Here is a 25,150-nt window from a genome sequence, read left to right as displayed (position 1 = left end):
TCTTTTTCTTCTTCTTCTTCTTCTTCTTCTCTTATTACTATTATTATTATTATCATTATCATTATCATTATTATTTCTAAAGGTAGTGTCTGGTAGTCTATTATTGTTTTTGTTTTTTTTATAGGGCTATTAAAAGCATAAACCTCCCTTTGCAGGAACAGACTTCTATCAAAAGAATTCCCATGCTATTCCCTCATTGATTTTAGTGTATTGCCTGTATTGTTTTCTATATTATGCATTGGATTATCATAGATACGACTATATAATCTATTAGACGTTATGTTGGTAACATACAGTATATAGGCACATAACGCATTCTCCACTGTGTTGCAATAGAAGCATGGGACTGGGACACCGTGGGGCCTCTTCCAGGACCGCTAGGGGTCCCTGCTTCCCAGCTTGGGCGCAGCCGGTAGCCTGCTCATTAATTTTGGGCTGACTCGATCACCACCGCCCCCTCCTGCCACGCCACACCGCCCCGGCATCGCATCGTCTCCCTGGCTGTCGCATCACCGAGCGGGGAGGGGCCCCGGTTTCCACTATTGGCTGGAACTGTATTACCGACAGCTTTACGGTAGGGCCACGGCCAGAGAGGATGTGCGTGAGCGGTGGTCTTTTCATCTCGCAGAAGCTCAGAGTCTGCTGGGTTTCAATATGATTTTAAGAGGACTTTAGCGGGTTTTTTCTCCTTCTTTTCTTCCACCAGACAACCTCTGAACCCCGTGCTGGTTAAACCGACAAGAGATGCGCCCAGATAAACGCGGATACATTGTCCGGACACCGCGAGAGGAGGAGAGGAGCATGTAACCGGGAGAAACACCGGCAGCGGCGGCGGCGGCGGCGGCACCACCTGACACTTCCCCCCCTCGCTCCTTATTAACTCAGTATTTGAGGCTTCTCGATGTGTTGACTGAACTCTCGTCGTTGTTTTGGGTTTTATCTTCAGCAAAATGAGCGAGGAAGTGTCAGAGGTCCCCAAAGAGCTTCTGGGTAAGAGCAGACACGGATCATTTGTAGCCATGTGTCCACACTGGAACAATCACTGATAATCATATTCCTCATACCAGCTCACAGGGTCCATGTGCTCCTGTGTTTAACAAGTTTTGTAGGGATCTTATTGAAGCCTATCCAGACAATGTATTCTATTCCCGTGATACAGCCACGATATTGTGCAGAGACACAATAGTAGTGTTATTGTCTTAGGGATATGATTAATATCCAACCATTATCCTCATAGGGACAGTTTCTATTGTCGTAATTAGTATCCCTTTCCTTGTTATGGGGTTAGCAAAACACATTTCCCCTAAACAGATATTACTTAGTTCTGCAGACATCTTCACTGAGACTGAAAAGGCTTCAGCTGCAGTAAAGCTTTAAGCTGTGTGTACATGCAGCGCTGCTGTTGATAATGAAGGTGCATTTAATATAATGTGGACAGCAGCAGCCTACATTAGGAGGAAAAGCCAAATAGTTTAGATGTGAGTGGTCAGCCTGTCATCCCCCAGCACATAACTTACAGGATTATTCCCCCCAACACACACACACACACACACACACACACACACACACACACACACACTAACCGTGGTCCACTCTCACATCTCCCGCCTGGAGTTTTAACATGCCTGGTGGCCTTACCACTCTGGTGCTGTTGGCTAAATTCTGCCATGTTTCTCTTGACTTCCTGTATTTGTACTGATTGTGGACAAAGCTTACAGTCCTGCAGGCTGTTTGGCTGAAGCTTAGGGTCTCTTTGTTTGGCAGTGTAGCTCAGTTTTTGACACCTCATTGCAATGTTGGACTAGCACAAGCACTATACCTTTCTCTTCATCTCTCTCACACAAGCCAGCCTCCTTTGGTTCCATTTTTTCCTTATAAGAGTTATAAAGACAGTACATACTGCAGATGGGGCTTATAGGAAAATGTTGCTAGGTCACACAGTCACTTGGCCAGACATGCATTTAGTTACTGAGTCACAGAGTATTTCAGCCATTTTACTCCATCAAAGTATCTGTGGCTCATTTAAATCCTTGCAGACTCATAAAGCTATCACATGTTGGTTTCGGTGTTATCCAGCCTGTCAGTTTGATGAGGGAATTTCACCCCCATGATGTTAAAGTGTAGCATAGTATCATTTAAACATTCAGTTTTCCCCTTTTAAGTAGCTTTGGGGTGATTTAAAATCATCTTATATCTGATAGTAACAGTATCATATGTTGCAAATTCTCCATCAGCTTGTTCCAGCTTTTCATTTAAGCAAACACACTGAAACATTGTAAATGTGCTGTGCGTCATTTTCTACACATTTCCCTAAACATACAGTCTGACATATTTGGTATAATTAGACATTTTAGGATCTGAATTTGAAATAACTAAACCACTGGTGAGTCAGTGGGAGTTTATAGGTTAATGTGGTAAACATTTCCTGTCTTCCCTCCTGAGTCTTCTGTCCTCTGAAAAGTATTTTGGATGTGCAGAGCTTCTCTTTTCTACAGCTTTGTACAGACTATCTGGGTAATGATGAGTTCCAGGAAACTTAATAGCAATGTTTTAAGTCTCTGTATCTCATTTGATATAGACGATGGGACATGTTATGTGTTTTTCTCACCATAGAAAGACCTTTTCTAGGACTGGAAATGCAGATTTTTAATGGTTCAACTTCCATTTCCCTGTTTCTAGCTGACTCACTTACCCAACACTGTACACTTAACCTACGTAATTTGGTTTGGCATGATCCTATTGTCATGTGGTGCTGTCTGGATGGGTATATAACCAGCCATTGTTTGAAACATTCACTGGTGCTGGTGATTCACCATCACACAATAAACAAACAAGCAAACACATTCACATAACAGATTTGCTGGAACCAACATGGAGTATTGAGGTGCACACATTCAGATATTTTACTGCTAAAAAGATATTTCACTGAAAAGGCAAATATGATGTCTGGGAAACATTTTCCATTAGGTAACGAGGCAAAGACAGAGTTAGTTCGCTTTTTCTTAACGGTCAACTAGTTTGTGTCTGTGAGGGAGAGAGAGACTTTTGAGGAAAAGAGTGTCAGACAGAGGAAGGGGACAGAGCAAAGCACCACTGGTCCTGCTGACAGTTTGGTCATCTCTGCGATGCTGTGAGCGCTCGTCACTGAGCCCCGACTTGCTCAGAATGACAAAAGACCAAGGAGATGCAGTTAAATGCAAAAACCTAGAATGTGTTTTGTATCAGTTTTTACATTCTACTTTTTCTTTGCATACGCACAGAAAAATATAGACCGATGATGCTACATACAAAGGTCAAGTATTCGGACAAAAGACAAGAAAGGAGACTTATGTATCGTAAATGGGACAGAATGTCAAAATAGACAACAGCAGCGTCCCAATTTCCTCTGATTTATAATGATTTAATTTATCTTTATGGTTAAATATCCACCACTATTTGATCATATTTGTTTTGTGATATGAAAAACTTCCAAAATTGTTTGCCACGAACACCCCTTTATAGTGATGTCTAATGTCCAGTCTGTGACATCCTCAACATACAAATCTCCATAAAAGGGAAAGTGACTTTATGGGCTTGTGAATTGTTTGTTTAAGCTTTTACAAGCCCATAGGTCTCCCATTTCCCTGCCTTACACACAAGTCCTCACTGAAGTGCAACCTGGTGTGACCTTGTGTACACGCCTCAACTGCCGAATATGACCCACAGGGCAGCTGGCGAGTAAAATGTCCCTCGTGTCACTGATTTAATGAATTAGCAGAAAGAAAAAAAAAAAACAAATTGGTAAAAAAGTTGTAAATGAGATTCTGTCAGGAACTTCTGTGCTTGGTCCTGGACAGAAAAAGTTCCTGTCAGAATCTCATTTATAACATCTCTACTAATTAGTTCGCCCAGGCTCATTAAAACGTACTCATTTTGTGCAGAGACCCACTGGAAACGTAGTCACTATTACTTATTGGGTATCTGAGCTAGAGTTTTAGAAATGCTGCAGTAGAAAATTCTGCACATTTCCAGTCGAGTGTCTTCAGCAAATCTCCAGGACGGCAGATGAACCATTTTGCACTTTCCCTAATTATTAGTTTCACTTTGATCTGACGATGGTTCGAGGAAGCCTCTGGGCGAGGTTACATGCATGCCAGCACAGATGTACACACACAGAATCCCCCTCTGTCTCAGCCACATGTGCACACACACTGTATCAGCTGCTGTGTGATGGTTGAATGAGGAGCGTGGAGCGGCCGCTGACCCAGTTCTGCTCTCTAAGCCAGTTCCCTGGCTGTGGACGTTTCTATAGATACATTTCTATAGATACGTCCTGATAACCTATAGACATCAGAGAAGCCAGCTTACTAAGTATTTTTAAAAAGATAGCTCAAAACTTATTTCTTCACTTTAGCCTTTAACTAGCTCTGAAATTTGCACTTTGCTCCACATTTATGCATTGCTCAGCACTTCTTTTAAATGTTAGGGTAAATGTTAGGCCTATTTAATGATTTATTATCTCTATTCATTAGTTTATCTCATTTTACATTGTTGTTTTTAATGTTTGTCATTTTAGATCAATGCTTTTAACAATGTTTTATGTTCATTTTATGACTTTTCATGTGAAGCACTGAAACTTTCTTTGTTGTAAAACACTTTGTGCTACATTTCTTATATGAAAGGTGCTATACAAATACAGTTATGAAAAATGTGCATCACAGGCTCCCACAGCCTAAGTTGAAATCTTCAAATACTATGTTCTGTCTGAGGAACAGTACAAAATTCAAAATATATTTAATGTGCAGTGACAAAAAAAAGACAGAGAAAAGCAACAAATATTCACTGTTGAGAAGCTGGATCCGGCAAATGTTTGGCATTTTTTTCCTGATAAACAATGTTAAGATTCATCTATGATCAAAATTGTTGTTGACTAATTCAGTGTTGATCTAAGAGTGTCAGCGCTATTATAGACAAATATTTATGCAAGGACATGTGCACAGGGTTTTTCAGTTTACTACTCTCTCTGACTGCATAACTGTGTATTTGTTGTGAACATTACTGGTGACAGTTTCACAACTTAGAAGAGAGACTCCTGATGTGCAAATTAAATGAAAACTAGAAGAAAGATCTTTCCTCCCGTGGCGTGTTACAATTGGGCTTGATACATTTTTCATTAAATATGTTATTTCTAATCAGCGGATATGGGGAATTAGTCCCCCTGAGGCAGAGGAGCAGTGATCTGTGCTCCGCTGAAGAAGTCAAAATGTTGAAAATCAGAATCAACTTGAGCTTTTGATTTAGATTGGGTCTGTGTGATTGAGTTTTTGGGAAAGAGCCTACAAAGAAGAAAGATGCTTTTTGTAATGCATGATGAATCACATAGAGGCAAGTTTGTCTTCTCTTATCAGTTATGTGGAATTGTGTTTTTTTTTTCTAATCAATCCTCCGTCAAAAATACATTTTAACTCAATGCACTGATATGCTTGTTTGAACCTCTCCTCATTTGGTCTCCTCTCTTCTCTCTGTGTAGAGAGTGTGAGGGATGCACTGGGGAGGAAGGTGAAGCTGTCGCTGAGAAAGAGAGTCAAACTGGAGATCAAAGGAGACAAGACGGAGAACAGAGTCCTGGTGAGTCAACTCCTGCTGCTTTCAAGCTACTTCTTCATTAAGTGGAGTAAAATTGTTCTCTTTCTGTCTCTCCCCCTTTTCTCTGCTTCTGAAATGTACAGTTTTCACTTGAAAACGTCAAAACCTTCAGCACTCGAAAGGCGTCCATTTCACTGCACTGTCACTGTAATTTCCAACGAAACAACAGAAGGATTGTTAAAAACCGTGCTACAGCATTGTAGTAATGGGAACATTTCAAAACAGCTTCCCAAAAGCATCATTATTTACACTGGCTTAAGTGGAACTGGCATCATCATAGTTGAGAGGTCAGAGAGGTTTCCTCTAGCACTCGAATCTTTGCTCATTCATCAGATGGTTTTGGAAATGATTGCCAGTAAGATTTCAACATTCTTGTGTAAATTGCACAAGGAAGATCTAAATGATTAATGATATATCACTGTTGTATGAAGCGGACTCGATTGTGGAAATAGCAGACACGGATTCAGTAACTGTTGGCCACAACTTTAGCACTGTTTTTTCGTTTTTTTTGTGGGTTTTTTTAGCTTATATTTGTTGACATTTGGCACCATTAAAAGTATGCCAAATTAGCTATTAGCATATATTAGCAGCGTTATCAGAGGTCTATCACTGTAATCCTGAAGAAAACTTAAAAATGTGATGATTGTCAGGCATGTTCTGTAGAAATAAAGAGCATCTTTTTTGTATGATTTATGGACACTTATTCACGATGGACATCAGAGATAGTATCATCTTCAGGGAGTGTAAGTCGCATATGTGTGTTATGTCTGCGTGTTCAGATTTGAATGAGTTATGACATCCAGAAGGAGTACAATTTTGATGCGCATTGCAGAAATTGGGTGCTAAATGTTTTAAAGTACTTTAATTGTGTGCCTATGCTGACGCTGCTGCTGCTGCTGCTGCTGCCCCCCACACAGTTTGAAAACCTCTGGTTCATACTGTCATTTTCAAAGGTCTGTATTTGGCCTCAGTGAACAGTAAAAGCTACAGCTAAAGTTAAACACACTGACTCAGGGCTGAGGTAATTCATTCATCATGTCACACCTCTTGACTGTGTACCCTCATCAGCCCACATCAGTCTGTCTGTTGGCCAGGTGGAAATAGCAGCTCAGACCATTAACTTCTGCCCACAGAGCAGTAAATCCACTGTATGCTAAATAATTGATACCTGGTAGATCATTAAACATGCATATTGGATCTTTCTGGGCTTAAAAAGGCAAAGAAGCTGAGGAATAGTCAAGACAGAACAGCTCCCTCAGTAAATCAGCATCTGAGTAGGGTCCATAAAATTTGATGGTTGAATCAGAAAGCTTTCAGTTGCTGTGAACGAATCGGCACAACGTTTAATGTGTGTGGCTGTGGGTTGAAATGGCGGGAGCCTTTTAGTCATACAACTCCCAGTGGAACGAGGAGCTTTTAGTTATACAGCTCTGTGTGGACTCGACAGAGAAGTTAGGACGAACAGGAAGTTTTTAAAGCTTTGTGAAGAGGCCAGAAGTTGTCTGCTTTAGCGTGTGTTATTGTCACATATTAGCTCAACTAACAGCCAGAGCCCCTGGGCATGATGACGCTTATATGTATTCTTTTTTTTTTTAACTGTAACATCCAGACAATTGTAGTTACTGCAGGAACTTAAATGACACAAGAGTCATCTGGGGACACAGGCAGAGAAATGATGAGCTTCACTCTCACGTCTCCTGCTCTCGCTAAATGATCTGGGACCACGCCGAGGTGGAAGCAGCGGGAGGGAGTGAATTTCTATGATGGAAAATTGCACTTGTCAGTTTATGTAATTTTATCATTAATCGGAGACACATCAGTGCTACAGGAATCTGGACCCAGCCTTGTTTTATCGGCAAGGAATATGGGCATGGAGTATGGAGATTTACAGCAACATTCATTTAAAGCTCTATGTGGTGGTTTTTTTCCCCCATAGTTAAACAGGGACTTCTATTATTCACCAGTGTTGTAGTTAATTCCAATATAATGTAACAAAGCATTAATTTTGATTTAAAAGAAATTCCAGTATTTTTCAACTAGGGACCATTGTCCAATATGTTCAACCCAAAAAATAGCAGAAAACTATTCTTCTACCATCTAATCCCGTCAGGTCAAGTGATTAGTTTGAGGCCAACTCTTTGGCGTGTGAATATGACAACAATGTCAGCATGTGGGAGCTGGAGACAGAGGCTAGTAGTGCTCCAACACACGTACACAAAACAATGTAAAGAAGTGGGAGTCAGTACTGGGAAGTGAGGAATTCCAGTGGAGTGGTTCTGGTATTTCATCTAGACGCAAAGCATGAGAATGACTCGGTGAGTTTGTATCAACGCTCTGCTTGACCGGACTGAACAAATAAACCACTGTTTGTTGTTCTGCAGAGAAACAGACTTGGAGGAACTGAATATGGAGGAAGCGGCTTAGAGGGAAAACAAACATGTCATGGAATTTCAGCCCGTGAGTGTTGTAGTATCTAATGTTAGACACGATGAAAGAGCAGTGTATTTAGAGGTTGTGTTGAGATCAGATGTTGTAATCAAATTAAATGTTAATTGTAACGCAGTCTTCTAAGTGTACACGTGATGCAGCACAATACTGACGTCCTTCTGGGATATAAATTCTGACATAACAACAATCTCAGTTTATTTTAGCTATTTATTTTCACAATGAGAAATAAAAATCAAACCCTATACACAAAACACATCTGCAAAGATATGTGGATTGGGTAACAGAATAAGCATGAAACAATCATGCTAAACAATAGTAGAACAACAAGGAAAGGCGCAAAATAAATGAATAAATAATAAAAAAAACAGAGGCGTGATTATGCAGGGAATGAAATCACAGTTGAGTGTGTCAATGAGTCAGAAGGTGTAATACAGTAAAAGTGTGTGCTCGTACATGTTTGAGAAGAGAACGAGACAAGGAGGGTGGACAGATTGTGTCAGATCTTTTTTAGTAGCTGAAAATGCAAATGGAAGCAGCAAGTCTGTCAGAGAGTAGTCCACGTTGTAGTGTCTGTGTGACTAGGTAGAAGAAAAGTGACTAATTCAGTTGACTAATTAATTCTGCCGCCTGCTCACCTGTGGGTGTGACATGTAAACACTGAACCTCAGACAATATTACTGTGTGAGGAGGTGTCTGTTCAAACCACTGAGTATCACTGTCTGTTTCACTGTACATCAAAGCCGGTTTTACTTGACATGTCTGGACCTATGAAATCTTAATGAAAAAACTACACTGAGGTTGTATTTGACAGACAGCTAAACATGTAGATGGTCTAGAATAACTTGTCTTCAGTATCACGTCAAGTTTGACATAGTGCTGTGCTCCATGAGGGTGTATGTTCTTTAAAGTCACTATATTGTTGATATTAAGCATCTGCCATTATTAAGCATAGCTAGCTGTCTGATGCATAAGCTGTGTGAAAATACACCCTTCCTAGTATGGTATTTCCAAGTATAACTCACCTCAAATGTCAAACACACAAGCTATCTGTCTTCACTGAGACTTACTGTCCAGATTTGATGTATTTCGTTGACATTTATTGAACTTTCGCTGTCAGCTTCCTGCAGCCACTTACAGTACAGAGCTTGATTTACTGCAGACAATGCAGGACATCTATCTACAGTATTAAGTACACAAATGATAAGGGAAGGAATATGGTTATTTCCCCTACCAATTTGCCAGTCTGTCAAATACAAACAAGGCTTTCCCCCTTTTTCCCGCTGAGCTTCACTCAGAGTGTGAGTGGAGCACTACAGTGCCCGGGGCGTCTCTTAAGCACACTAAAGCTTGATAGATACAGTCATCTCCCTCCTTTGAAGACGGAGGGATGAAGGAGGTAGAGATAATAACATCAGTCCATCAAACACACCTCGGGGAAGAGGAGAGTGGAAATGAGGGAGGATGGGACAGAGAGGGAGAGGGAAATGGGCAACGAGACATTCTGTACAGGACAGAGGGCACGGAGGGGACGAGGAAAAACAGACGAATCATAAAGAATAACAGCTGTGTGCTGTAAACTCTTGCAGTGAGACAGACAGAGACCATCAGTCACTTTGGTTCAGACTGAAATATCTCAACAACTTTTGGCCGAATTGCCATAAACTACAGTACAGACTTCCATGCATCCTGATGTCTTTTTTTTCCCTAGCACCTCCAAGAGGTTGACATTTTTGTTTTTTGAGTGCAATATCTCAACAGCTATTGACTGGATTGAACTTTGGTAAAGACCAAATCTATGAGTCTTCAGGATTGAATTAGAATCATTTTGGTGATCCCTTGATTTTTAATTTCCATCATCTGGTCAAATTTAATATTTGTCCTATACTTTAGGTAATGGGCACATGCAAAACTAATAACATTCTCCATCACATTCAGTTGTACGTTAGAGTTAATAAACAAATGTTAGTGTGCAAACATGCTAAACTAAGAGAGTCAACATGGTTAACATTATACCTGCTAAACATCAAAATGTTGAAAACATTGGCACTGTACATTAAAATACCTCTTATCACTGAATGTAATCTAGACTTTTACAAAATCGATGAATATAAACCTTCTTCTCTGGTGAAAGGGTTTGAACAGCAGCAGGGCTTTTAGTCTGACTGAGCCCGTATGAAAGAAGAACAGCGTGACTCCCATGATCCTCTTTGACCTAGAGGCCCTAGTCTTCTCTGTTGTCCTGCCATTAGTAACTTATTCACAAATCCTTGGCTGCCACTTAAAAATACAACACTGGAGGGTTGGCGTACTGTCCAACTTCCTCTTGATCTCCTGCTGTAAATAAATGAGAGTGTATGGGTGTGTGTTTGTCTTAGCCAGAGACTGTCACCAATAGTCAACTGCTTTATTGCATCTCATGTTTGCTTAGTATGTGGCAGTGGTGCTAACGCAGCACAGATGAAATGGTGTGAAACAACGCTGCTGCACATCAACACAATTAAATCTAGAGTGACACAGACTTTAATCTTATTTTACTTTGGCATGACACAGCAAGTTACTAATCAATGAAGTTACAGATATAATCTCTTTTGCAGGTATTTTGGGGCCTTGGGGATTTCTTGTACAGTATCTGAGATACTTGATACAACATGATAAAACATGGTTTTGTAACAGGACGACAGAAAGTGTGGCCATTTCAGAGGCTCACAAAACCATGGGAACCATAGAGCCAGTAAGAAACTAAAGAACACTGAAGTGTTTTTACAACATTTCTACAAATACAAAAAATAAGAACAATATTTCGACAATACAATATTGCTACATCTGGCTCTGAGTCACTTGGTAGAAAATGTTGAAGAAGCCCTGTTTTTTAAAAGCCAAGTATCTTACCCAACTTGTCTTTCCCGCCATCCCTCTCTCATTCCTTTAAACCTTGAGGTCTGTCATTAGGGTCAGTGAAAAATGTTAGTGAGCAAATTGTGTACTCCCAGATGATCACCTGTAATGCCCTCTCATGGGAACCGGCAGTTTTCCACTATCTTTCTAAAAACTGTTGCTTAAAAAAGCTGCAGAGCAAGACATCCTCAACACTTTAATTCCTTTTGATAATCGACCACGGCGTCCTGTCTTTGCACTGGGCTAATGATGTTTTTGTATCTACACTCCAATCAGAAAGGTTTTAAAAATAGTCGTGAGTGTACAGCTACTTTTACATTTTAGGTTAATTTTTAGCTAAGGTTGGTTGGTCACTATACTCAGCTGTATATCGTCCTGTGATCAAAGAATGATCATCTACAGTAAGAGTAGGTGCTAGAAAATAATCATTTGAGAAAGATAGATTAATATTTTTGTATATTGATATGAAAGTAGATAATGGAAAATATTCCACCATGTTGTAATATTTCATTTGTAAAAAAAAAAAAAAAAAAAAAAAACGTTTATGAACATACACAATATATAAAGAGGTGACAAAATGTTAAATGTCATGCAGCATCACATGACCTGGTGATTTGGATGTAACAACTAAATTCTTTTATCATGGAGCATTTATGTTTTTTTTTTTTTTTCGATTTAAAAACTCCTTTAGAGCATTTATGTTGTTTGTCTAGTCTGTTGCAGTAAATTTATGAAGTTGCTAAAGACCTACAATGTGATGCATTGTTGTATTTTCCTGTGGTCAATGATAGTTTATATGATTACTGTTTCTGTGGAGAGCTAACTGCACCAAACTGTGGAGAGCAGTCATTTTGTTTCTCTGTTGTTGTATCAGGCAACTTCATGTGTCATGATGCAGAGATGTAATATTCCTTTCCCTCTACTTTTCTGTTATTTTTTGATTCAGTTGGTGTTTGTGATTTGAGATTTGAGATCTTGACAAAAACCTTACAGGTATCTCCCCTGCCTAAATAAATCCTGTTTTTAGTTTTGCTTTATTTTTTACGGCTTGGAATCATTTTGTAAACACAGTATGCTTTGCTTGATTGAGTGGACATGAACACAGAAATGCTGTTCTTCATCCTTTAGTCAAGGTTCAGCCTGAGTTCAAACTGTTTTAACGTTGTGAGGCACATAATCATTGTCTATTAAATAGTTAACTCTGCTTGAAGGTCCTATGTGTTTTCTATCATAATGCTGTGGTGATTATTAACATAATTGGGGTGACATTCAGAGCTAACCAGGCAGAACAAATGTGTCAAACGGGTCACCATTTCCCCGCTGAGTACACTGCAGTCACTATATAATCCATGATAGTGTTGTCTTTAATGGTTTGTGTTTGGCCAAATGGACTAGATTTGTCTCTTCCAATTAAATTTATAAGAGCATTTTTAAGTGATAATTTAGGGTCTGATGCTGAGGAGGGTTAAATTGAAGTGGAAAATGACCAAAATAATTATTACTCTTAAGTTAAACAATTCAGATTTGCTCAGAACTGGTATATATACCGTGAACAGGAGACAAAACCTAGTCTATAACCCAAAAAATGACAGACACATGTGACACTGATTGTGGTGCTTTGCCAAAATTATTAGTCTGGTTTCCCCCTAATGTCTAAATGATTTAAGCAAATGTCCAAATGTTCAAAACCCATGAATGTTCAATTTACAATATATCAAAAAGAAGAAAAGCACCAAATCCTAACATTTGAGAAGCGGGAATCAGTGACTGTCTGAAAACTGACTTAATAAATTAATCGATGATCACCAACTAATTGTTTCAGTTCTACTAAAAGTCTTAAAATGGCCAACATTTTTATTATTTCTGAACACTAAAGATCCTGTATTAAGAATAGTAATGTATCGTTTTCACCTGTGGCTTGTGTATCACACTTACCCTTTTGGCTGCAATCACAGGGCAATTTTTAGCTTCCAATTCACCTCACTTAAAAGCACGAGAGAGGAAACACACACACTCCCCAGCACAGAAAGGTCCCAGTTGGCCCTGGTAGGGTTTTCCACCTTGTTGCTGTGAGACATCAGTGTTAATTTGACCCCCCTCCCCTCACACAGATTAAAATATGGATATATTTAAACATTCAGTGTTCCCAGTCTGAAATAATCTCATTAGGTACACTTCTTTGCTTCTCGCCAAACAGAGCAATGTGTTATCTCCACATGTATTTAAATAGGATGAACAAACCTAAGACACTCTTACCAGTGATTTCTCTAAACCTGAAGCCGGTTTGCTGTGTCGCATTGTGACCAATTCAACCAGTGTCATCTGTCAGAATAGGCAGAGTGCAGATGCTAGTTTGGGTTAGTCAGAGAGTCTAATTTTAGCTCTGGTGCATCCACACCACGTAATCACACTTATTTTTTTCGACCTCTTTCTGAGTGGTTTGGTTTCTGTAAAGTGCTAGAACAGATTCAGCTGAATGGGCAGGTTAATTAGGAGGGATTCTGCATGTGGTCGGTTCTCACTGTGTGTGTGTGTGTGTGTTTTTGTGTGTAAGTGCTGGGTCTGACTCTGTGTTGTATAGTGGACAAGGACCACACTTCCCAGGACTGTCTTTCTTTATTGCAAGGCACCAGACATGGCAACGGTTGAATCTGTGTCCTCCTGAGGAGAGTCAAGAGGAAGAGAGAGAGTAATGCACAATAAGAATGATCAGAATGTATGAAAATTAATACAACTTATTACTTAATGATATATCCACTGTACACTTGTTTAGAATAACGTGGTGTCACATATATAACAAAAACACAAAGGTTAACAGAGTGTAAAAGATGCAGTTCTTCACAGGGAAAGATCAGAGCAAAAAGGAAAGAGGAAGTAAAGTTAGCAGAAATGCAACACATGCAGGTCTGTTTGTAAAATAAAAGGGCTGCACTTCCTGTTGTTACACAGATCAACAGAAAACTACATCTGTTCACAACAGATTGTAGTTCAATATCTGTGAATTTCTCAGAATATATGCAGCTGTTTTAAATGCCTAGAAAGCTTACACTGGTGTGTTTGCATTGAGTAACTCCTTCTCCAAGTGTGCGTGGGAGAGAATTTCCATTCCCTGTGTGGCCACTCTCAGAATAGATGGAGAGGTTGAACGTGCTCATTATGTCCTGCAGTCTGTTCACTCACTGTTACATTTTAATAGCTGAGTATCTGCCTGTCTCTGTGTTGTATTAGGCCCCACTGGGCTGAATAGGGATTTTGTTATAGCATGTTTGCAGCCCACAATGCCCTACAAAAACCTCCCTGGAGAGGTATTAACCAGCCACATAGCCTGGCTCCATGCAAGCCCCGCCCACAGTCATTCATCATCATTATCTCATAGGTCAGGGTCATTGTCACTCAGACAGTGTTAGTAATATAATTGACCCTGCCTTGGGTCATTGGCTTGATAAGTTTGGTTTTTATAATCTCATACTATTGACTTCCAATGTGTCTGGTTTCAATGGGGCAAATGAAGTCTTGCTAATTTTTTTTGTCTTTTATTTCCATTTTGATTTACGACTTTGCTCAAAATCTGCATCCAAATGGTCGTGGTCCCTCGTGAGTCCTGCTTGGTCATACTGTGGCTGTTGGGTGTTATAATGGAAAGGCCTGGCTGGTACAGTATCAGTCTGCTCTTATTGGATGTAATTGAATGGGGTTTGTAGGTCACAGCAACACTCAGCATTGATTGGTTGATAATGTCATTTGTGGACCATGTTATAGTAACCAACCACAGCACAATCAATCTAATCAATGTGAATTCTTTCTGTCAAAACACTCAAGCCTGAGTTATGTGATTAAAAATAAGACAATCGGCATAAGGTGTGTGTCCCAGAGAGGCTTACCTGTCATTTGCATTGCCTGTTTGATCACAGATTGTCATTGATTCTTATACTTTATATACGGCTTTTAAACCACCAACACAGATTAGAGGAGAGTGGAAGCATGTGTATGATGTTGCACGGCCTGCTCTCGCTGCCTTCAAGGACTGGCGCACATGCAGCTGTTTCTCAGCAAACCACTAGGCTGATTTCACTGCCAGCGATGTCACATGCTTCTGCTGCGTGATTGGTCTTTATGGTGTCCTTGCAGTTTTTATTGTTGCCTTCTGCAAACTGCTAACCTCCTTTATCTGTTTTATTTCATTTTCTTGTTTAATTTTATTTTCGACATTGTTACATACCACATACAGTGCTGATAGTGGGTTCCGATCCCATAAAGCACAATTTGTAGAGGAAATACGCAACCTTTTCCCCTCCCTGGTCACTGTGTTCTGGGTCTTAGTGTGCGATCATGTGTGTCCATGTCTCCATGTGTGGGTGTGTTTGTGATTTTGACAGGTCAGCAATATGTTGTACTAGATATTGATCTTATATGACCATGAAACACCATGAAATATAACACAGCTTTTTCTGAAATGGTTGGAATGAGAAAGCCTTGCCAAATACAGTAAAATCCACTGATTGCTATTTTTACACTTTTGGTTTTTACACAGATTAAACAAACCAGATATAATGTGTTAATTAGCGACCTTTAGAGGTGCTGTAGACAGATTTTAGCCCTTGAGTAGAACCAGGCTAGCTGTTTCTTCCTGTTTGCTGGCCGGTGACTCCTTCTCATCTAACTGTCCACCAGAAGGAAAATAGGCATATTTCTCAAAATGTCAAACTGTTTCTGAAATTCTGGGTATAATTGGTGGTTGTCACATTATTTGAACATATCACCTAATTCTTAATCTCACTTAATCTGAGAGATTTGTTAATTTTTCATCATCGTGTTTTTTTCTGTCAAGCTTGAACCACCCAATTTATGAAGGGTACGTTCCCAATGTTCAGGTCTTTCTGTTGTCTTTTTAGTCTTACGTCATTTTCTTTTGATCATTGTTATTTTGATAACATAAACGTAATCTTGAGAGGACCTTGTTTTTACGACAATGTGATCTAAGCAACATTAACTTTATCGTTTAAATCAGTGTTCTGCTCTGAGCGTGTGTGTGTGTGTGTGTTATTAGTGCCAGCTGATGTTATCTACCCACTCCAGAGGGAAACCGTGGGTAATGCCAACACCAGCCCAGAACGAAATCCCCCCTCCCTATTCTCTCCTCCCCTCTCCTCGCTCTGCCTTTGTCTGTGCCAGTCCTTTCTTCTCTCCTTTACTTTCTCTTTGTCATACCTGTGTATGTCTCTCTCTCTCCTCCACAAAGCACAAAGCACAGTACTTCAGTTTTAGGAGGTTTTCCACTTTTTTATTATACTTGAGTTGAAAAATAACACCCTCTCCACCTCTTGTCTCTCTGTCTGTCTCTCTGTTTTTTTCTGTCTAACCAGATCATCTCTATGGTTTGCAGCGTTATCCTATTTACTCAAAAACCTTGGCTCACCATCACATAGCTAGACACACACACACACACACACACACACACACACACACACACACACACACACACACACACACACACACACACACACACACACACACACACACAGAAACCAACCCATTGTGTCTGGCTGCCATGCTGATGAATGAATCAACCCATGTCATTATTCCTTATCTCTGTAAACTAAACACGCAAGGTTCTTAGAGGACGCCATGCTGGCTGACACTGTTCTATGAGGAACCCCACCCCCCCACCCCCACTCACACCAGAGTCCAGTTTCTAAAAAGCCTGACATTTATCCAGTGTTAGAGGGCGTCTTGCTAACCTGGACTAATCCTAATCTGAAAGCACAGTCAATTAATCCCTGTGCCCTGGCCCTTTGAATGCTTGCTCATCCTCAGTTGTGTTGTGTAAGACATGTTTGGGAGGTTATTTTGAATATTTTAAGATTGTAAATGAGGTGATATATAAGAAGCATGTAGAGATAATGTATATGGTATCAATTATGAATCTGCTGTTGTCCATTGTAACCAATATAATAAAAAAGGATTTTGTTTTTAGTTCAAAGAGAAATTGTCTGCTGCTAAAAATAATTTTTATTGCCTCTAAAGTGTTTCCATATATTTTAATGATCAAGCTTACATTGTATATGTCTCATTTATTATTCAACACATAGTGCATATTTGCTGACACTATATTCTGACTCATTCTTAAAACAGCACCAGTGACAGTAGCAATAAAACAAACAAACAACAGAACTAAACCATGAAACGTAACAGAATCAGACACCACATTTATTCATGCCTCAGCTCGCTGCAGCTGTGGTCTGATGAGACCAGCCAATCAAATTTGTTCAGGAAGTACCACTGTCAGCCGCCTTTGTTCCTCACCATGCTCATCTCCTCAGCAGTAAAACACATAATGATGAGCAGGGCAGTGATAAAAAGGAAATTGATGTCTCTCTCTTAATGCTCCTCTTGGCTGCTGGTGCAGTGAGAGGAGGATGTGCACTGCAAAAAATAGCTTTATCCATAATTTCAAAAGAAGTGGAACATGTCCTGACAAAGTGATTTGTAGCTTTGCTATCTGAGGACTCCTTTCTAGAAAAATGGTGCATTATTACATTTGTGTTTTGTTCTTTGGGTGCTTTTTTATTATAATTATTTCTAAATTCTGTATTTAAAAGTCCTATAAATATTTAAGGGTTAGGCAGTGGCTTTTCTTGTCTGGTTGTTGTTATGCTTTATGGTGTTTTGATGGTTTTGTGTTATGGTCCAGACTATCATATCATTTGTCTTGTCTTGTCTGAGACTGCAGACAGGAGAACTGATGTACACGTTAGCTGTTCTATCACTGAACTGTGCGGTGCTATGATAAAGTCTTACACGCTTACATTGTGCTGTGGTTTTGGCGCAGTGTGAGTCGGCAGACGGTACAAGACTAGACCTCAGCTGCACTGTCAGCAGCTTGTCTTGGCAGTAGAGAATCAATGTATTGCAAAACAAATGATTATTCTGCCTGGGTTTAGAGCGGTTAGGGGGCTCTTTTCTGGAATCAGATTAGGTTCAATTTGGCCTCGGCGCAGATCCCACCATGATGATCTCTCCTGCTTCAGCCACACTGAGTCTCCTTCTCAGTATTTCCACTCTTTCGACAAAGAGAAGTAGTTATCTTAGGCTTCAGAGTCAATTTCCACCGCGGGCGTATTGCATGAAAACAGAGGAGTGTGCTTCCTCTGCAGCTGAGGGGATTAACCAGGTTTAAATTATGTGCTCAGGGTCGTTCTTAGGATGTTTTGACAGATTTGATGGCTATGTGTAAGGTACAGTCTTGAGACTGCAAGAGGTTGATGATCTTAATACATTATCATTAGGGTTAAGCTAACCTGTGTCACGAGTTTTGATATGTGGGAAAAAAGCATTTTATCAATGCCTTGCTGTAGAGGTCCTCACGGGTCCAGAATGGTGGACCTGATTTAACAATTACATTACATTGATTAACAACTTACCCAAACAGAATGTGCATTAATTAATTTTCTACAAGGAGAGTCCTGATCTGAAGCAGACTTAAGCACATTCAGACCCAGTCAGAGAAGATCTGTGGATAATTAGAGCTGATACAACAGACGGGAGAATGTCAACAGCATGATATTTTATCATGGCTCATTTTCAACTTCTGAATCAAGAATTAAAACATTCAGGAAGATCAATGGAAGATACAATTTTCTAACCAAGTTAAAATCTATGAAACATATTCCAAAAAATTTTTTTTTTGAAATATATAGGATCCATTTTTTTTCACAAGATATTAAATTCCTAAAATATTCTCCTCTCCAGTGATTATGACACACTGTAACACATGATCAGAACTGCCCTTTTTTGCCCTGTGTAATCACTACTGTATGTTGAGCAGCAGCATGGAGTGACCTCTGTTACACAGGGTTACACCATCCTTCATTATTCAAAGATACAAGAAGGGTGGTGTGTATGTGTTTCTTCTTCTTCCATCTTGTTAGAATACATTCACCCATGCACTACACACACAGGCACACATGCACCACATGGATATTTATATGCACTGTATAGAAAACGGTAACAGTGAGAGGGTACAGTAAGAAACACTAGAAGAAAAAAATGATTTAATAAAACAATTTCAGGTTACGCTGCACAATCTGGTAGTATGCTGTGTGATGACAGTAAACAGTTGTGCATGGTGCGGTCCACTGGGCATTCAGTCTAAGATAAGGGAGACAGAAAGAGCAGGAATGTAGAATGGATTTTTCTGTGCAGTGATGGTTCGATTATCCAATAGCTCACATCTCACATACAGAGTGCATGCAGTTTTACAGGTGCGCCATCGGGAACCTTACCTAATCATATAGTGTAAGGGAGTTTTTAGGCAATTGTTAAAAATACAGAGAGAGGGGACAGGGCTAAATGAGGGTAAGGAAGTAAGAAAAGAGTGGGAGGAAAAGCAGAGAAGTACAGGATGAGAGGAGAGAAATCCTCTGCAGTGGATCCAGGGAGAGCTGATTGATTTCAGAGTATCAAAAGCTAAGATGGGGTCATCCCAGCAGCATTGGTTTTGACAGAGAGGAAACGGCTTTCAAACACTTTCCTTCATTAAATATCTTCCCCACTGATTGGATTTAAATCTTGGCTCCTTATCGGCGAAACAGCACTTAGAATCTATTAAGTCATTTCACTTGCTTTGCCCTTCCACCTCCTCCCCGTCGCTCACCATCTCACTCTCTGTCGCTCTGGTGTCCACTCTGCTTGTTTCACTGGCTGATCTCTCTATCTCTCTCTCTCTCTCTCTCTCTCCCTCTCTCTCTAAAAATACTCTCATTTCCACTGTGCTGCGTTGACATTTTGAGCTTGCAGCCAGAACATCATGACTCATTAGTGTTACACACAGACACCCGTGCACATGCAGGACATGCTGGCATTAATTATGCAATAAAGAGTGCGTGTCAGCAGTGGTATGGGGATGAATGTAATTGTGGCTTTTTTCCAGTTAGTGTTGTTAGGGTTGCGACCAATGGTTATTCTCTTTTAGAAGTGAAACTATTCGCTGATGCCACGATTTGCTAGTTGGCAACAACTTTGACAACTGATTAATTGTTTTGCAAGCAACAATACCAAATATTTGCTGCAAATTTGAAAACAAAATGACTAATTGGTTGATTCAATGAATCATCTGCAGATTAATCGAGAATGAAAATAATTGTTAGTTGAACTTGTATTTCCATTAATCTTAAACTTAAATTACAATTTAGCTCAACGTGCTAGTCATTTTGCTGGTTTTGGCCAATTAAGTCAAAAAAAAAAAAAAAAATCAGTCAATTTACAATGATATAAAACACCGAAGCCAAGAAAATCATCATATTTGAAAAGCTAGGAGCATAAAATGTTACAACTTTTTGCTTAATGAATAACTATATATATATATATATATATATATATATATATATATATATATATATAATATATATATATATATATAATATATATATATATAAAATCAATAATCAAAATGTTTTGTTCAGTTATTAATCAACAACTCGACTGCTAATGCATATACTTACATATTCAGACATGTTGTATATATTCAGACTACATCAAATCCATTACAATTTAACTAAATAGTTTGAAGTTAGGTTATACGTTTGGGAAATTATTATTATCTTGTTTTCTTGGGGAGAATTACATAAAATCAATACCACTCTCATGTCTGCTGGAAGATGGATTTTGTCAGACTAGCTGTTTACCAATTTCCATTATTTATGCTAAGGTAAACTAATAATTTCTTGGCTTTGGCTTAATACAAGCCTATAGCTATGTCCCACTTCAGGGGCCACGTCCTTTGGAGGACACGGTGTGTTGTCATGGACCTGGAAGGCCGAACCGAAATGGGACTGTCTGCATTACAGAGGATTTTGGCTTTGCGCCACAAGCTGTGCCTGCCCATCCCATCGCATCACGAAGTATCGTTCCTGTTGCTGCATTGCTGCGCCACATTTGAAGGAGTTTTCGAAATGGGACCGCCTAGTTGCACTGCTGTGATGCAATTGCTCTTCAAATACAGCCTCCAAAGGATGTGTCCCCTGGATTGGATCACGTCTTACATCTAAGAAAACATACAGTGAGGCCACGTAGTCAGTAAAATTTCTCCTGAGGAAATAAAAAGGAAAATAAGTTTCCAGTCGTGTTTCAGCACTGAGAACAGCATGTGGCACCCCTGTGTATAGATTGGTGAACGTTTCAGTACCACCGCTGATAGACAGCAACAGGCAGGTGCACTGTCTCAGTAGCATGACTTTTTAGACAGGAATAAAAAGTAGACAGTGTACAACACCCCAGGCAGTAACACAAACAGGTCCTGAGATGTGGTAAACATGGAGTTAAACAACAGATTTATCTAATATTCTGGATAATTTCTTCATATATACAATAAAATATAAAAATGTGAAGCTATAAGTCACATTTAAAGTGTTTAAACTGTAAACAGTATTTAAAGTTCTTTCTTCATTTCATTTACTGTGTACTTTGACATGACAGAACAAAAGGACCAGTAAAAAGGAAAATTAAAAGTGCTCAACTTCAGTGGTATGACTTAAAAGTGTGCAGACGTTTGTGTATTTGGCATCTTGTGCTGTTTTATTTTCTTAGTGTTTTTCTTTCTCCAGCATTTCTTCTATATTTGATAGAGACACACGAGAGTAACAGGAAAAGCAGGGGAGACAGAAGGGATGACATGCAGCAAACATGAAATTTGATGATGATCTTAGTCATGAATTAATTATTAATTATTAATCAATTAATTAACTTATTTATTTATTCATTCATTAATTCATTCAGAAATTTTTTTTTTTTTTTTTTTAATTTTTGACGTTTTTGATGTTTATTGATAAGATCACAGATAATACACATAAAACCTGTATCTTGGTCGTTTACATTCTCGTTGCCTTCACAGTAAGACCAGTGAGCTATATTGCTTTTGAAAAGTATTTGGATTTTTCTGAAAAAATGCCTTCCGCAACATCACCTGCACCGTTTCCGGTAAAGAAACAAGATATACTCCACAGTGATAACACTCGCTACCTGATAATGGATTTTAATGGAGAAGGATATTTTGGCAAAGTCGCCCAGTGTTTCAACTTAATCATGGCCAAAATGGTGGCAATCAAAATCCCCAAAGAGAGTGACGATCCAACCATTCAAAGGGAAGTGGGGATGCTAGAGGCAGTCAGCGCTTGTGACCCAGACAAAAAGAACATTTTAAGATTCATGGAGAATTTCAGGTTCAGCAACTTCTCTTGTCTGGTCTTCGAAATGCTAGACAGGAGCCTTTGGGACCTGGTGGAGGAGAGGAAATGGGAGCCACTGAGTGTCAGTGAAATTCGGCCTGTGACCCACCAGCTACTGTTTGCTTTTGAACCCCTGAAGAATATTGGACTCATGCACACAGACTTGAAACCTGACAATATAATGCTTGTTAACCACAAAGATCAGCCATTCAAGATCAAGCTGATCGACTTCGGTATGGCCCGTCCGGCGAGCAAGACGAAGATTTTAATGATCACGCAGGCCAGTGCATACAGGGCTCCAGAAGTGACCTTGGGCCTCCCCTTGTCCGAATGTGTTGATATGTGGGGAGTGGGCTGCGTCATGGCATTCATGTATTTTGGTCAAAACCTCTTCCCTGGCAACTGTCCATATCACTGGATGAAAGCTATGTTGCACCTGCTGGATCAACCAATTGATCACCAGCTACTTGCTGGAAAATACAGCTGGATGTATTTCACCTAGGATCTGGATGAAGAGTGGAGACTAAGAACACCAGAGGAGTACGAAGAAGTAACTGGTGTCGAGCCAGTAGTTTTTGAGAGGTTTCTGGACTGGGCCTGGAATTAAGAGGATGCAGTAAAGAGATATCCAGCAAAACCCAATGATCTTGAGTATGAAGACAGGATGGCATTTTTAGACCTTCAGAATTGGTGCCTGTATCCAGATAATGAATGCAGAATTACTCCCAGGAGAGCCCACAAATACCCTTATTTAACAATGGTTGATAAAGTGGAGACCAGCACCTATGCAGACTCTGCCATTCAGTTCATTACTGTTTCCCCCCAGCAACATTTTGATGCATCATCTGATGACTGGGTTTATGAAGAGTAAGCCTTTGTGAATTATAATTGTCATGATTCAAACGCTGCTCTCATGACTGACTTGCAGACAGAGCCATCGACTGGAGAAGATTAATCAGCTGACATTTTCTCTGTTTACGATGCAGGCCTTGAGGATTACAGGGCTGAAGATTCAGACACTGTTCATTCTCACCACTGTAACTCTCAGATTGAGAGTTACACTGAGAGCTCTAGTGGAAATGTTGCTGATATTGACTCTTCTATTGATGAAGACAGTAAAGAACCAGCCACCGGTGATTCAGACAACAGAGAATCATTCTAGCCACACCTCAGTCACAATGAGGATATTGACTCAGCCACTGGTGAAAAAGATGACCTGGAGTATGATCCAGCAAAATGTTGTTGCGGTCATTCAAACACTTGCAATGACACTGATACTAAGACCTCCAGTCAGCCAGCCACCAGTGACCCCCATGAAGAAGACCCATCTCTCACAAGCCCCACCACCAAAGATGATATAGAGCCTAGCAAGCCACCTGGACCCTCAGCAGCAACTGACCTCTATGATGGGGTCAGAGACACAGCCACTCCCCCCATAGAAGAGCCAGGCACCACTGCTACCCTCATTAATGACCATACAAACGCCGATTGTTCACCAGTTGCCAGTAAAACGCCTGATAACAGACCACCATCCGACGTTGTCCCAACTAATGCAGCTGCCATCAGACCTGCTGATGACGTCAAGACTGGCCCTGATGGAGCCCCCCGGAAGAATGTATTTCAAAGAATCTGTAAATTCTTCCGCAGTGAAAAAGTGAGCGGCTTCAATCTTTAAATGCTGAAATAACTAATCAGCAATTATAAAATAAATGAGGACAGCAAAGAGCCAGTTTATTCCAAGTCATTCTTGTGAGTTAAAGTTAGACCCAGGCTTGCATTTATAAGAATGACCACGAGACATCCCTGTGACAAACTTAACCCATTTCACCAACACAGTTCCAGGGTCACTTTAACTGCTGCCTGATCTCAAACCTGTTCTTTCAGTTTCAACTGCCAAAAAAAACTGGCTCGTGTTCAGGAGAACTGGTTTGAGAGCGCCACAGACACCTTTGCTGGTCTAGGACTTGGTATACACCCCACCCCCCCCCCCCACCCCCCCCATCATTTCTCTCTCTCTCAACCCAACTGGTTAAGGCAGATGGCTGCCCACCATGAGTCTGGTTCTGTCGGAGGTTTCTTCCCATCAAAAGGGAGTTTCTCCTCTCCGCTACCGCCAAGTGCTTGCTCATGGTGGGAACTGTTGGGTTTCTCAGTCTTGGTTATGGGGTGGTAAATGATCTGGGCTTGATGTGAACAGCGCTGAATAATAAATAATAAAACAAAAGTAAAAATATTAACATATTATGTATTATTTTCATATATTTATTTTAATTTTATTAATTATCTTGAGAGTTTGGGGTATGAAAAATGCTTCCAAACTAATTTATGGAATAAAACAAAACTGTGTTTAAGTTGTAATTTAATTCTAAAGGTTTGCAATGACCAGGACAAATGTTGAAATTATTTGCAACCTGAATGCAGTCACAAGGTGTAACATTTCAGAACACAGTTACAAATTGCTTTATTGCTTTACAGTAAAAACAAGGAATAAAAGTGATAAAAACATGAAACTAAACCAAGATAAAAAAAAATTTAAACAATTACAGAAAATATCATCAGGTAAGAAGAAACCATGGCCATGACTTCACACCAGCCTATAGCTGTGTCTTGCTTCATGGACTGCATCTTTCGGAGGACACGGAGGAAGGCGGAACCGAAATAAGACGGTCTGGCCTACATAGGATTTTCGCTTCGCGTCACAAGCTGTGCCTGCCCTTACCGTTGCGTCACAAAGCATCGCTCTTGTTTCTGCACTGCTTGGTCGTATTTGAAGGAGTCTTCGAAATGGGACCGCCTAGTTGCACTGCTGTGATGCAATTGCTCTTCAAATGCAGCCTCCGAAGGATGCGGCACCTGGATTGAAATACGTCTTACATCAAAGAAAACATAAAGTGAGGCGACTTAGTCAGTACAATTTTCTCCTATGGAACCAAAAAAATGAAAACAAGTTGCCAGTCGTG

At 40.0% G+C, this 25,150-nt stretch overlaps 1 protein-coding gene across 10 annotated transcripts in view; it reads left to right on the top strand.

Moving 5' to 3' along the window:
• The first annotated feature begins 468 nt into the window (after positions 1 to 468).
• The window catches only part of LOC130172873 (F-actin-uncapping protein LRRC16A-like), a 91,956-nt gene continuing 67,274 nt past the window's right edge, over positions 469 to 25,150 (top strand). For 9 of the 10 annotated variants that reach the window (XM_056381833.1, XM_056381830.1, XM_056381832.1 and 6 more), the window contains exons 1-2: positions 582 to 990; positions 5,510 to 5,607. In XM_056381833.1, coding sequence (XP_056237808.1) covers positions 951 to 990; positions 5,510 to 5,607 — 138 coding nt within the window. In that variant the 5' untranslated portion in view covers positions 582 to 950. The other variant, XM_056381824.1, reaches the window with a different exon arrangement.

Source organism: Seriola aureovittata, chromosome 7 (assembly GCF_021018895.1).
Source record: "Seriola aureovittata isolate HTS-2021-v1 ecotype China chromosome 7, ASM2101889v1, whole genome shotgun sequence".
NCBI lineage: Eukaryota > Metazoa > Chordata > Actinopteri > Carangiformes > Carangidae > Seriola > Seriola aureovittata.
The sequence above is the reverse complement of the archived record's forward strand: the minus strand, read 5'-3'. Positions and strand labels throughout refer to the sequence as shown.